Source organism: Pongo abelii, chromosome 16 (genome assembly GCF_028885655.2).
Source record: "Pongo abelii isolate AG06213 chromosome 16, NHGRI_mPonAbe1-v2.0_pri, whole genome shotgun sequence".
In the NCBI taxonomy this organism is placed as follows: Eukaryota; Metazoa; Chordata; class Mammalia; order Primates; family Hominidae; genus Pongo; species Pongo abelii.
In genome coordinates, this window is record NC_072001.2 from 78,651,740 (window position 1) to 78,667,408 (window position 15,669).

The following is a 15,669-nucleotide window of genomic DNA, read 5'->3' on the forward strand; positions in this document are numbered from 1 at the left end:
TTTTCAGAATTGTTGATCACCACAGAAGACAACAATCTGTCCAAATGCCCGAATGCTCCATCCCCAAAATAAGGAGACTAAATAACATGAAACTTTCTTTCTCTAAACAATGTTAAGTTTTATACCACAATTTAAGAGAGAATAAAACTTTTTTTCAAATCCTCACGTTTATAAAAATTATCCTGGAGGGAGATGAAGAAATGAGGGAGAGGGAGAAACCAAGCAACTATGCATAAATCCACAGAAACAAAACAAGGCATATTAAGAGTAAAAAGAAACTATTTAGACAATTCTAAAAGCTCTAATGTACCTCAAAGATGGGCTAGTATTCTGAGCTTCTGTATTCCAACATGCATGTTTTTTACAGGGTTTACAGGCTTTCACTAGACTGACTTATACAAACACATTATAGTTTCCATTTGGAAGAAATGTAACTATCCCAAATGTAGAAAACAGTCATTAACCTGTTTAGATAATGAAAGTAATCACCCAAGGTAAACAAGCAACTTTTTTTTCTTCCAAGTCCTAAAAGATGCCATCTGTTGGCAGTCTTCTGACTGCTGCCTCAGCCCCACAGGAAGGGATTAGACAGCTTCAAGGGGACTCCTGCGGAAGAGTGACACCTAAGGAATCACCATTTCCTACTTCAGCTGCATTTCCTCTTCTTTATATTTTTATACTGAATTTCTAGAAATGGAATTGCCAGGTCAAAAACTAACAAAAGAATCTGACACAAACTGCCAAATTGCTCTCAAAAAAGATTACCTCAGTTTATATTCCCAGTACCAGCCGTACATTTTTAAGGTCACTAACAAATGAGGTTGAAGGCCTCTCCAGATCAGTTATATGCTAAAGTAGAAAGATATCCACTATATATTAAATGAAAAGAGCAAACAGCACAACAGTATGTAATGTATGATCCAAACTGTACAAAAAGAAAAACGGAAAGGCCGGGCAAGGTGGCTCATGCCTGTAATCCCAGCACTTTGGGAGGCAGAGGCGGGCAGATCACTTGAGTCCAGGAGTTCAAGACCAGCCTGGGCAACATGGTGAAACTCTGTCTCTATAGAAAAAATACAAAAATTAGCCAGGTGTGGTGGCATGCACCTGTAGTCCCAACTACTTGGGAGACTGAGGTGCGAGGATTGCTTGAGCCCAGGAGGTGAAGGGTGCAGTGAGCTGAGATCATGCCACAGCATTCCAGCCTGGGCGAGAGTGTGACTCTGTCTCAAAAAAAAAAAGTAAATTTAGATAGCTAGATAGGTTGATATAGATAAGCTTGTGTATGCATATAAAACTGGATACCCAAGAAATTCACCAGTGGGAGAAAATCTGAGGGGTGACAGAAAAAAAGTCATTTTATATCCTTTTTTTAAAAAAAAATCAAAGTGTGGCAGGGCGCAGAGGCTCACGCCTGTAATCCCAGCACTTTGGGAGGTCAAGGCGAGCAGATCACTTGAAACCAGGAGTTTAAGACCAGCCTGCCCAACATGGCAAAACCCTGTCTCTACTAAAAATACAAAAATTAGCCGGGCATGGTGGCTTACGCCTATAATCCCAGCTACTCAAGAGGCTGGGGCACGAGAATCACTTGAACCTGGGAGCCAGAGGTTGCAGTGAGCCAAGATCACGCCACTGTACTCCAGCTGGGGCGACAGAGCGAGACACCATCTCAAAAAAATAAAATAAGGCCGGGTGCAGTGGCTCACGCCTGTAATCCCAGCACTTTGGAAGGCAGAGACAGGCGGGGATCACCTGAGGTCAAGACCAGCCTGGCCAGCACAGCGAAACCCCATCTCTACTAAAAATACAAAAATTAGCTGGGCGTGGTGGTACACGCCCGTAATCCCAGCTACTCGAGAGGCTGAGGCAAGAGAATCGATTCAACCTAGAAGGCAGAGGCTGCAGTGAGCCAAGACTGAACCATTGCACTCCAGCCTGGGCAACAGACAGAGCCTCTGTCTCAAAAATAAATAAATAAATAAATAAATAAAATAGGCTAGGCGTGGTGGCTCACGCCTGTAATCCCGGTACTTTGGAAGGCCAAGAGGGGCGGATCACCTGAGGTCAGGAGTTCGAGACCAGTCTGGCCCACATGGAGAAACCCCATCTCTACTAAAAATACAAAAAATTATCCAGGCATAGCAGCAGGTGCATGCAATCCCAGCTACTCAGGAGGCTGAGGCAGGAGAATCACTTGAGCCTGGGAGGCAGAGGTTGCAGTGGGCCGAGATCGCACCACTGCACTCCAGCCTGGGTGATAAGAGTGAAACTCCGTCTCAAAATAAATAAATAAATAAATAAAATAAAAAATGAAAAAACCAAAGTGATATATTACTTTCGTAATAAAAAACGGCAAAAACCAAATTTCTTCACTTCTACAAAACAGAGTAACAGATGAATGATCAGTGTTGGTCAGGACATAGAACAACAGGAATATACAATGCTTGGGGGAACCTGCTAAAGACGCATATACCCTGTGACACAGCAATCCCTTTCATAGGTACTTGACAAACTCTTGTATGTCCTCAAACCTGCTGACTGGTTTGCAACAGGATAAGGAGTTTGCACCACAATGTAAACCAACTATGGTTAGACCCTTGAATAACACAGGTTTTTATTTTTTTTAAGGAGACAGGGTCTTGCACTGTTGTCCAGTCTGAAGTATAGTTGCTTGATCACAGCTCACTGCAGCCTTGACTTCCTAGGCTTGAGCAATCCTCTCACCTCAGTCTCCCGGGTAGCTAGGACTACAGATGCACACCACTATGCCTGGCTAATTTTTTATTTATTTTTTCAAATTAATTAATTAATTCTTTATTTTTGAGACAAGTTTACACTCTGTCACCCACGCTGGGTGCGGTAGCATATTCACTGGAGCCTCGACCTCCCAGGCTCAAATGATCCTCTCACCTCAGCCTCCCAAGTAGCTAGGAACACAAGTGTGCACCATTACGCCCTGCTAATCTTTGTTTATTTTTAGGAGAGACGGGGCTTGCTATGTTGCCCAGGCTGATCTCTAACTCCTGGGCTCAGGCAATCCTCATGCTTCTAACTTCCCCAAGTGTTGGGATTATGGGTGCGAGCCACTGAACTCAGCAACAACACAAGTCCACTTATACGTGGATTTTCTCCCACCTCTGCCACCCCTGAGATGGCCAGACTAACAACCCTTCATCTTCTTTCTCCCTCCTCCTCGGCCTCCTCAATGTGAAGACAAGGATGAAGACCTTTATGATGATCCACTTCCACTTAATAAATAGTAGATATATTTTCTCTTCCTTATGATTTTCTTAGTATTTTGTTTCTTCTAGATTATTTTAAGAATATAGTATATGACAAACATACAAAATACATGCTAATCAACCATTTATGTTATTGGTAAAGCTTCTGGACAACAATAGGCTATTTCTATTTAAGTTTTAGGGGAGTCAAAAATTATACATGGGCCAGACGCAGTGGCCCAGACTTGTAATCCCAGCTCTTTGGGAGGCTGGCGTGGGGAGGACAGCTTTGGGCCAAGAGTTTAGGATCAGCCTGAGCAGTAACACCTCATCTCTACAAAAATCATAAAAATCAGCCAGGCATGGTGGTGCGCACCTGTAGTCCTAGCTACTAGGGAGGCTGGGGCAGGGGAGGACTGCTTGAGCCCAAGAGTTTGAGGCTGCAGTGAGTCAGGATCGCACCACTGGACCCCAACAGGGGCCACAGAGCAAGACATTATCTCCTAAAAAAAAAAAAAAAAGAAAAAGGAAAAAAGTTATACATGTATTTTTGACTGCATGGGGGTCAGTCAGTGCCTCAACCCCCACACTGTCCAAGAATCAGCCATATTTCACTACAATGATGTTTAATTCAGCTGTCTTTTTTAAAAATAAACAGCAAAACTGTCTTAATAAGTGTGTTGATTTAAATTCTGGCACAAGCTTCTTATTTTGTCATGAACTGCCACTGAGTGCACTAAGACAATATCAGAATGTTCACAGCAGCACCTTTGTAAAAGCAAAAACCTGGAAACAGCCCAAGAGTCCAACAGTAGAATTGACAAATAAATTGAGTATATGCATATAATTTACACTAGAGTGAAAATGGTGGAATTACAGCTATCTATAAAAATATGGGGTTTTTAAAACAAAGTGAGTCAAAGAAGAAAATGTTTCCATTTATATAAAAGTTCAAAAATACCTAAACAATTATGTTAGATTTTTTTTTAAGTAAATAAAGTCAAGGGAATGATAAATACAAAGTTTAGATTAGTGGCTACCTCTGAAGGCAGGGAAAAGAAGGGAGCAGAGTGGGATATGCAGGGAGCTTCAAAGGTCATGACAACATTCTTTTTAAAAAACTTGTATGGTGAGTACACAGTTTTTTGTTTTTTGTTTTTTTTTTATACCTTACACATACTCAACAATTTTTAATATCTAACACAGTATTAAAAAAAGTTTTATAATTGCCTAAAATCACTATTCCTCTTCCCTCATTCTAGTCCCTTGGTTGGCTCCAGCTTACCTGGTAGCTGGGTGTTACAGAGTACTGAATTCCCGTGGCTGACTGCATGGTCTCAGACACTGCTTCATACACAGGAGGGGCAGGGGCAAGCACCCGGTGCTGGTGAGGAAAAGCCTCTGTGCTGCCAGGGATCCGACGCTGCTGGGCTGCATACACCGGTGACTCCTGGTCATCCAAACGCCGCTTCATTCTGTGCTCATGCTCAGGGATGCACTACAAAACCTGCAGAAACCAAAAGCAATAGCATGCAAGTCAATTCGCACTCCAGTATGATGTACGCAACTTAGGACCAGTCACCCAAGTTTAGTAAAAGCTTGACTCCCAGAACTGATCATCTATTTCATCTTAGTGATGAAGATTAAGTGCATGTCGGCATACCACTCCCCACCACAGTGAACAAGTTATAACTGAAAAAGACAAATATTTAAAGAACATAGTTTTAATTAATTTTGTATTATGTAGTTGAAAAATAGGCTCCAATTTAAAAATATAAACACAACCTTGTTTCCCTTTATTCTCTAGTTTTCTCCTCAAATGCTATCACTCCTAATATTAATTACATATCCACATGCCAAAAAGTATTCAAGTGCTTCTTTTTTTCTTTGAGACAGAGTCTCACTCTGTCGCCCAGGCTGAGTGCAGTGGCGCCATCTCGGCTCACTGCAAGCTCTGTCTCCCGGGTTCACACCATTCTCCTGCCTCAGCCTCCCGAGTAGCTGGGACTACAGGCACCTGCCACCACACCTAGCTACTTTTTTTGCGTTTTTAGTAGAGAGGGATTTCACCGTGTTAGCCAGGATGGTCTGGATCTCCTGACCTCGTGATCTGTCCGCCTCGGCCTCCCAAAGTGCTGGGATTACAGGCGTGAGCCACCGCGCCCGGCCTCAAGTGCTTCTTAAATCCTCTGAAAACCTACTACTATAATTGTGGTCTAATTTAAAATTTGTTTCAACAATTATAATGGTATCATGGAAAGAATACCGTGCCAGGAATGGGAAGACAAAGATTCTAGACTTGCCAATTTAAGATGCTACGTAATTTCAACAAGTTCCTCATTCTATGTGAATTTCAGTTTCTCCAACTATAAAATAAGAAAGTTGGAACAGATCACTCCTAAGTTTTCTTCTGGTTCTAACAGTTATAAGAAGAGATTCTCTTAGCTTAGTAATACCTCCGTGGGAGACAATTTCCTTCCTGCAGGACACAAAAAGTCTACCAACATTTGGCCCAGTAATCTACTTGGGTCTTCAGAGCTTTTCCATATCAGTATCACTAACACAAGCATAACACACCATCAGTGAGAAAGAATGAATCAGCCATCCAAAGAAAAAAGGCCCCACCACTTTTCCAGTCCCAAAAAATCTCTTAAATAAGATACCACTGCTATGGAAAGAAGATAAAAATTACAGTAATAGTGGGAGATTTGGCAAGCCACCCCCTCATCTGAAATACGGTAAGTTTAAAAAAAAAAAAATCTTTACCTAATTCATAAGTCTACTCAAGATCTTTTCTTTATCCTCTGGGAGCACACAAGCCCTGAAGGGAAAGTAGTCTTTACAAGAACTCTCCATGGCTGTTTCACCTTTTCTTTGTCCTCACTATAGTCCTCAATCTGCCTGCCACTCTAATCCTTAGCTCTGAAATCCTGTCTCAGGTTTTTCTCACATTTCACATACCTAAGTGGGACCCTGACACAGCAGCACAACCGATTAATTTGCAAGCTGGCCACTTTTATCTATTTGTAAACTCAAGCCACAAATATGCTCTCTGTGGCCTATATAACTTCAGACTAAGTCTCTCAGCTTTGTGTGTGATAATATGTGGAACTCAGTTAAATGGAGTTGAGAACGTTTCTGACAGCTGCTGAGGACAAATAATTTAAAATGTCTTAGCTAGTTATGCTTTCCTAGGTTTTTCTAGTATGAAGTAGCATGTTTAGCTTAGTATTCAAAAACCTTTTAGACATATTAAGAAGTTGAGGATATAGATTTATACATGCTATTTGATATTTGAAGAGCCACTAATCAACTACGAACACTAAACCTCGGCATGTTTTGGGATGAGGAACTGAGTCTAATCACAGGTAGAGTAAAATGTCTTTTTGGCTATTTCTTATATACGTTCATGAATTTCAGTGGTTTCGTCTTGGGTTCCGTTGGTTTAAAACGGATGCTGTAACCAAAAATGAAGGCAATACTTTATTGGCCGGATGCAGTGGCTCACACCTGTAATCCCAGCACTTTGGGAGGCCGAGGCAGGCAGATCACCTAAGGTCGGGAGTTCGGGACCAGCCTGGCCAACATGGTGAAACCCTGTCTCCAGTAAAAATACAAAAATTAGCCAGGTGCGATGGCGCACACCTGTAAAACCTGCTACTTGGGAGGCTGAGGCACGAGAATCGCTAGAATCCAGGAGGCAGAGGTTGCGTGAGGGGTGGTCCCATCACTGCACTCCAGCCTGGGCAACAGACTGAGACTCTGTCTCCAAAAAAAAAAAAAAAAAAAATTATAGAAATGTTATGATAGGTCAGCACTGGGTTAAAAAAAAAAAACAACTTTATAGGCTGTTCACAGTGGCTCACACCTGTAATCCCAGCACTTTGGAAGGCCGAGGTCGGTGATCACCTGAGGTCAGGAGTTCGAGACCAGCCAGGCCAAAACGGTGAAACCCATTCTCTACTAAAAATACAAAATTAGCTGGGCATGATGGCACGCATCTGTAATCCCGGCTACTCGGGAGGCTGAGACGGGAGAATCACTTGAACCTGGGAGGCGGAGAGGTTGCAGTGAGCAAATTTGTGCCACTGCACTCCAGGCTGGGCGACAGTGCGACTCTGTCTCAAAAAACAACAACAAAAACTTTATAAATAAGAAGCCAAAATCAGATATGAAGAGCACGGCACGACTATAGAAAAAACACCAGAGTACCTTTTAAGAACTGGATTCTGTTGGATGGGAGAATGTTTGAGGGCAAAAAATAAAAACAAAAAAGAACTGGATTCTACTCCAAACTCTATCTACCATGAAGCTTTCTAATTTTGGCCTTGTTTTCAAACTGGGGCAAAAGGAGGGGATCAGCCTACATTAGTGATTTCCAAATGCTGGTTTATGAACCAGTCTATAAGGAAAAAGAAGATTGTAGTGAGCTTTTCATAGATTAAGTATTACAGTACTATGGTTTATTCTGATATCATACCCTATCTTTTGGCTGTTAAAATATTGTTTCTTTTATAAAGTGACTGGGATTTCATATGGTACTTAACTTCATCCACCTCCAGAGTTTGCTTTCCATACCACCTCTACAACACTACAGAGGCTGAACTTTCTCTGAACCATACTTTATTCCTTTAACAATTACCACTCATAGGCCGGGTGTGGTGGCTCACGCCTGTAATCCCAGCACTTTGGGAGGCCAAGGCAGGTGGATCACGAGATCAGGAGATCGAGACCATCCTGGCTAACATGGTGAAACCCCGTCTCTACTAAAAATACAAAAAATTAGCCGGGTGTGGTGGCGGGCGCCTGTAGTCCTAGCTACTCAGGAGGCTGAGGCAGGAGAATGGCGTGGACCCGGGAGGCGGAGCTTGCAGTGAGTCGAGATGAGATCGTGCCACTGCACTCCAGCCTGGGCAACAGAGCAAGACTCCAACTCAAAAAAACAAAAAAACAAAAAACAATTACTACTCAAAGTTCTATTCCTAACTCTCTCAGATAAATTGCTTCCGCTCTAATCATACCTCCTTGTTTCAGGCCCTGATCATCCTTCACAACAACCTTATAAGCAAGGTGTTCTCTAATTTATGAATGAGGAAACTGAAACACAAAGATTAAGTAATCTGCCCAAGGTTGCACAGCTAGTAAGAGGTAAAGCTGTGATATAAATCCAGGAAATCTGTCTCCAGAGCCTGGCTCTTAACTACTTCACTACCTTACCTCTCACAGAAGAGAAGAAATGAAAGAAGAGTCCCTTTACTTATTTAAGGCACACATACAGGGAGCAAGTTCAGCTTTTTTTAACCTTTCACACACTTAGCTAACTCATCCTTCTTCAGCCTAAACCTAATAAAGCAAAAATGCTTTAGTAGCATTCATTCATTAAAAGCAAATGTTCAGTGAGTAGATATGAAGTTGGTAGATGATTTCAGCCCTTGCCCTCTAAAACCATATATAGCCTCACTAGTAATAAAAAACGTGTAAAGCAGGCCGGGGATGGTGGCTCATGCCTGTAATCCCAGCACTTTGGGAGGCCGAGGCAGGCGGATCACTTGAGGTCAGGAGTTCAAGACCAGACAGGCCAACATGGTGAAACCCTCCCTCTACTAAAAATACAAAAATTAGCTGGGTGTGGTGGTGGGCGCCTGTAATCCCAGCTACTCAGGAGGCTGAGGCACAAGAATCACTTGAACCTGGGAGGTGGAGGTTGCAGTGAGCCGAGATCATGCCACTGCACTCCCGCCTGGGCAACAGAGTGGAACTGTCTAAAAAAATATACATATAAAAGGCCAGGCGCCGTGGCTCACGCCTGCCATCCCAGCACTTTGGTTCACCAAGGTGAGCGGATCACCTGAGGTCGGGAGTTCGAGACCAGCCTGATCAACATGGAGAAACTCCGTCTCTACTAAAAACACAAAATTAGCCAGGCAGGGTGGTGCATGCCTGTAATCCCAGCAACTCGAGAGGCCGAGGCACTCCAGCCTGGGCAACAAGAGCAAAACTCCGCCTCAAGAAAAAAAAAAAAAAAAAAAGTAATTTGCTCCAAAGCAATTTAAAAAAAAAAAGATGACAGTGTGGGTAAGGATACAGGCAAACACTGATGAAGGCTTTAATTGGTACAGCCTATTTAGCTGGCAATTTGTAGGTATTTCTTAAAATTTTAAATGTGCATACCCATCCCATGCATATTATGGAAAACAATGTAAGAATCAGATCAAAGTTTATCCACAAGTATAAGAAATGCACTCTAAAACATACTAGATTTTCGAATACTGAAACTAGCAATTCCACTTTCAGGCCTGTATCCTACACATCTGCTGAGTATATTTATTGCAGCAAAGTATGAAAATCTAAATGTTTATCAGCTAAATAAATGTGATCATGCATATTATGGAAAACTATGTAGGAATCAGAAAGATCAGGGTTTATCCACAAGTACAAAGAATGAACTCTAAGACATATTAAGTGAAAACAGCAAGCTAGGCCGGATGCGGTGGCTTACGCTTATAATCCCAGCACTCTGGGAGGCCGAGGTGGGTGGATCACCTGAGGTTGGGAGTTTGAGACCAACCTGACCAACATGGAGAAACCCTGTCTCTACTAAAAACATAAACATTAGCTGGGCGTAGCGGTGCATGCCTGTAATCCCAGCTACTCAGGAGGCTGAGGCAGGAGAATCGCTTGAACCCAGGAGGTAGAGGTTGAGGTAAGCCAAGATGGCGCCATTGCACTCCAGCCTGGGTAACAAGAATGAAACTCTGTCCCAAAAAAAAAAAAAAGAAGAAAACAGTAAGCTACAGAATACATATAGCATGATCTCATGTATATATACACACACAAAATGTACTAAAGATTTGTACGTTTCATTGTATGTAACATTTGCATCAAAAGAAAAATGTGGCTGGGCACAGTGATTCATGCCTGTAATCCCAACACTTTGGGAAGCTGAGGCTCAAGGATGGCTTGAGCCCAGGAGCTGGAGACCAGCCTGGACAACAATGGGATGACCCTGTCTCTACAAAATAAAAGAAAAATTAGCTGGAAGTGGTGGTGCACAACTATGGTACTAGCTACTCTAGTGACTGAAGTGGAAGGATCTCTTGACCTCAGAAGTTGAGGCTGCAAGGTTGTAGTGAGCAGTGATAACGTCACTGCACTCCGGCCTGGGCAACAGAGTGAGACTCTGTCTCAAAAAAAAAAAAAAAAAAAAAAAGAAAGACAAAGAAAAAACATGCTAGCCAGGCAGGCACAATGGCTCACAAAGTACCTGTAATCCCAGCACTTTGGGAGGCCGAGGCAGGTGGACCTCTTGAGCACAGGAGTTCAAGACCAGCCTGGGCAACATAGCAAGACTCCATCTCTATAAAAAACACAAAATTAGCCATGCATGGTGGCATGTACCTGTAATCCCAGCTATTTAGGAGGCTGAGGTGGGAGGACCATGTGAGTCCAGGAGACAGAGGTTGAGGTGAGCTGAGATCTCGCTACTGCACTCGAGCCTGGGCAAAAAAGAAAAATGCTATAAACAATATTAAACTCTAGATAATGATAAACATGCTCAAGTGCTTAGATGAAGTATACTAATGTCTGCAATTTATTTTGAAATACACCAAAAAATTAGATTCATTGATGGAGGGATGGATAGATGGACAGGCATATGTTAAACCAAATAGTAGAAAAATGATAATGGTAAAATCTAGGTAGTGTGTATATGGGTGTTCATTATATTTACTAAAATTCTATCAACTTTGTTGTGTATTTGGAAATTTTCTTAATAAAGTCTTGGAAAAAAAAATCCACAGGTTCTGAGGGTTAGGAGAAAAACAACAATAGAAACCAGCTCTTGAGTGGAAAAAATAAGTACTATAAATTGGGAAAGGGGTACAGACATGTACACTTGGGAAGACTCTATAAAGGTAAATATTCAGCTACATCTTGAAAATTAGAGATGAATTAGAACACGGGTATAGAGCATGAAATTAAAATAGTAAGTTTAGACTTACAGGCAATAGTTATTTACAATCTTTGCCAAGTCATTCATCCCACAAATAATTAGCAAGTGCTTAAGACATGCCTGGCCCTGTGCAGAGGGTTAGAAGTCCAGCACTGAGCCAGAGATTTCCTCCCCGACAACAGCCAAGTCTTCCATATATGACTGCTATCAGCTGATATCCTCCTCGCAACAATCCTGTCAGATAGGCAGTCCCAGAACCCTTTTTTTTTTTTGCAATAGCATACCATTATGTCCACCAGGCTGGAGTGCAGCAGTGCAATCACGGCTCACTGCATCCCCAACCTCCTGGGCTCAAGTAATCCTCCCACCTCAGCCTCCCGAGTAGCTGGGACATAGGCAGCGCCACCATATCTAACTTTTGCATTTTTTGTAGAGACAGGGTCTCGATATGCTGCCCAGGCTGGTCTCCAACTCCTGGCCTCAAACAATCCTCCTGTCTTGGCCTCCCAAAGTGCTGGGATTATAGGCATGAGCCACTGCGCCCAGCCAGAGCCCTCTTCTTTTGAGGGAAACTGATACTCAAATTAAATGACTTGTTCAAGGTCCCATACCTAACTAAAAGAGCAAGAGGTTAAATTCTTCCTCCTTGGAATATGACCAATCTAAAGTAGAAACACTGGACAGATCGTAAAACCACGCTTGCAGAGGGGTACAGTGTAATTCTAGAATATAAAGAAAGCCAAACGATGGAACCACAAAGTCAGCCACAAAAGTACTGTCAAGTCCTGCTTCAGCCAACATGGTTGGTCTCCAACTGTTTCAAATTTGGAGTTTATAGTACTATCAGGACTCTAGTCTAGGAAGACATTATAAAAAGAAAAAAAAAAGCACTTTGACGTACAGAAACTATGGAGAGAAGACTAAATAATGGCAGCAGAACATTTAAAGGTCACCTGGCAGGCACAGTGGCTTGCACCTGTAATTCCAGCACTCTGGGTGACTGAGGAGGAAGGATCATTTGAGGCCAGGAGGTGGAGGTTAGATTAACCAAGATTGCACCACTGCACTCCAGCCTGAACGACAGAGGAAGATCCCAAATACACACACACACACAAAACACCTACAGGTCCTAAAAGTCACCTGGCCATGTATTATAATAAAACTGGGGGCGGTGGTTCACACCTGTAATCCCAGCACTTTGGGAGGCTGAGGTAGGCGGATAACTTGAGGTCAGGAGCTCAAAACCAGCCTGGCCAACATGGCGAAACCCTGTCTTTACTAAAGTACGAAAAACAAATTAGCCGGGTGTGATTGTGGGTGCCTGTAATCCCAGCTACTCAGGAAGCTGAGACACAAGAATCGCTTGAACCCAGGGTGCGGAGGGTGCAGTGAGCCGAGATCGCGCCACTGCATTCCAGCCTGGTTGACAGAACAAGGCTCTCCGTCTCAAAAAACAAAACAAACAAAAAACGGGTGGGATGCTGGGTGTAGCGGCTCACATTTGTAATCCTAGCACTTTGGGAGGCCGTGGTGGGAGGACTGCTTGAGGCCAGGAGTTTGAGATGAGCCTGGGCAACAAAATGAGACACCGTCTCTACAAAAAAATTTTATTAAAAATTAGCTGGGCATGGTAGTGAGCACCTGTAGTCCTTGCTGCTTAGGAGGCTGAGGTGGCAGGATCACTTGAGCCTGGGAGGTCAGGGCTACAGTGAGCTGTGATTATGCCACTGCACTCCAGCATGGGTGATGGAATAAGACCTTGTCTCAAAAAAACAAAAGTCTATCCTGGTCAGTTTGTTTAAATGCATACTCTTAGAACAAAAAATTAAATAAATAAATGCATACTCTTTTTTTATTTTTTATTTATTTATTTTTAAATGCATATTCTTGAAACAATGGAAAGTTTCTCTTCAAAAGCAAACTTCTATCAGAGTATTAAGTCAATGTAACTTCAACCCAGTGCAATTTTGAGTAGTCTAATTCAAAATTTGTCCAAAAGTCCACCTCTGGTTTTAAATCTGCTAAGAAAGAATCTATTACAGAATGAAAGGTAATCTATTTAGATTTCATGTATTGATTAGAATTATTGCTTGGCAAAATTAACAACCAGCTCTTCTCAAAAGACACCATTAGATCTAATATCCAAGCCTCCTTTGAACTCAGTTTTTACATTCTTCTAATGCAGTGGTCCTCAACTAGAGGAGATTCTGCCTCCCCAGGGCACATGTAGTAATGATGGAAGACATTTTTGGTTGTCACAACTCGGGAAGATGGAGTGCTACTGACATCTCACAGGTAGAGTAAAAGGATGTTGTCAAACATCCTACAATGCACACGACAGTCTCCTCACAACAAATTATTTGGCCCAAAATGTCAACAGTGTGCCAAGACTGAGAAACCTAAATCTAATCATAACCCCAACTGTCACATATCTTTTTCATTTTTTATTTTTTTTTTGAGACAGAGTCTTGCTCTGTCACCCAGGCTGGAACGCAGTGGTGTGATCTTGGTTCACTGCAAGCTCCGCCTCCCAGGTTCACGCCATTCTTCAGCCTCAGCCTCCCAAGTAACTGGGACTACAGGCGCCTGCCACCACGCCTGGCTAATTTTTTTTTGTATTTTTTTTTAGTAGAGATGGGGTTTCACCATGTTAGCCAGGATGGTCTTGATCTCCTGACCTCGCGATCCGCCCGCCTCAGCCTCCCAAAGTGCTGGGATTACAGGCGTGAGCCACCACACCCAGCCATCAATGCTTCTTTTACGGCATATGATACACCTTTAACCCGCATTACACCATTACACATTGGCCAGACACTCTGACCTAAAGTTTTTTAGAACTCTCATCTTTTTTTACACCTGGTCCCCTTTCATGCCTCTCTTGGTTTCCTGTCTTAGGCTTGATCTGTAAAACTCTTCTGACTCAAAATTTTAGAGCTTTTGTGATACCATAATGCTCATTAAATCTGTAAAAATTAAAAATAAGGCCAAGTGTGGTCACGCCATTGCACTCCAGCCTGGGCAACAGAGCGAGACTCCCTCTCAAAAATAAATAAATAAATAAATAATTTTTAAAAAACTCATATCATTATTACTTGCTATTTTAACAAGAATGTAAGTAGCAAATTTTTTTTTTTGAGACAGAGTCTCACTCTGTCACCCAGGCTGGAGGGCAGTGGTGCAATCTCAACTCACTGCAACCTCTGCCTCCCAGGTTCAAGCAATTCCCGTGCCTCAGCCTCCCAAGCAGCTGGAATTACAGGTGCGTGCACTACATCTGGCTAATTTTTGTATTTTTAGTAGAGAAGGGGTTTTGCCATGTTGCCCAGGCTGGTCTCAAACTCCTGACCTCAAGTGATCTGCCTGCTTCAGCCACCCAAAGTGCTGGGATTACAGGTGTGAACCACCATGCCCAGCCTTAAGTAGCAAATCTAAATTTTTATTCCGTACTTTCCTGGACACTGGAAGATATAAATATCCAAAATGTGCAACATCCTTTAAAATGCAACCAAGTACTCATCAAATGTCATGCATGAACCTGGAACACAGCCATTCTATAAATTTTGTCTTTCTTTTAAGAAACAAGGGGTCGGGCACGGTGGCTCATGCCTGTAATCCCAGCACTTTGGAAGGCCGAGGCGGGCGGATTACGAGATCAGGAGATCGAGACCACCCTGGCTAACACGGTGAAGTCCCGTCTTTACTTAAAATACAAAAAATTAGCCAGGCATGGTGGCAGGCGCCTGTAGTCCCAGCTGCTCGGGAGGCTCAGGCAGGAGAATGGCGTGAACCCGGGAGGCAGAGCTTGCAGTGAGCTGAGATCATGCCACTGCACTCCAGCCTGGGTGACAGAGCGAAGACTGTCTCAAAAAAAAAAAAAAAGAACAAGAAAAAGAAACAGGGTTGGCCAGGCGCAGTGGCTCACGCCTGTAATCTCAGTACTTTGGGAGGCCAAGTCGGGTAGATCACGTGAGGTGAGGAGCTCAAGACCAGCCTAGCCAACATGGTGAAACCCCATCTCTACTAAAAATACAAAAATATTAGCCGGGCATGGTGGCGTGTGCCTATAATCCCAGCTACTCAGGAAGCTGAGTCAGTAGAATTGCTTGAACCTGGGAGGTGGAGGTTGACCGAGATCTCGCCACTACACTCCAGCGTGGGCAACAGAGCCACAATCTGTCTCAAAAAAACAAAAAACAAAATAAAAAAAAACAGGGTCTTGCTCTATTGCCCAGGCTAGAGTACAGTGGCATAATCATAGCTCATTAAAGACTGCTGGGCTCAAACAATCCTCCCACCTCAGCTTCCTGAGTAGCTGGGACTACAGAGTGGCTAATAAGAAAAAAAATTTTTTTAGAGACAGGGTCTCCCTACATTGCACAGGCCGGTCTTGAACTCCTGGCCACAAGCGATCCTCCTGCCTCAGCCTCCCACGTAGCTGGTGTATACCACTACACTTGGCTTCCACTCTGTAAACAGGTACACACCACCACGCTT

The 15,669-nt window shown here is 43.0% G+C and overlaps 1 protein-coding gene across 11 annotated transcripts in view; it reads right to left on the minus strand.

The window, feature by feature from the left end:
• SIN3A (SIN3 transcription regulator family member A) overlaps nucleotides 1–15,669 on the minus strand; it is an 84,173-nt gene that overhangs the window by 54,277 nt on the left and 14,227 nt on the right. For 9 of the 11 annotated variants that reach the window (XM_024232879.3, XM_024232878.3, XM_063716231.1 and 6 more), the window contains exon 2: nucleotides 4,510–4,731. In XM_024232879.3, coding sequence (XP_024088647.1) covers nucleotides 4,510–4,698 — 189 coding nt within the window. In that variant the 5' untranslated portion in view covers nucleotides 4,699–4,731. Of the gene's footprint in view, nucleotides 1–4,509; nucleotides 4,732–10,622; nucleotides 10,721–15,669 lie in introns of all 11 variants that reach the window. The other 2 variants (XM_024232881.3, XM_063716229.1) reach the window with 1 other exon arrangement.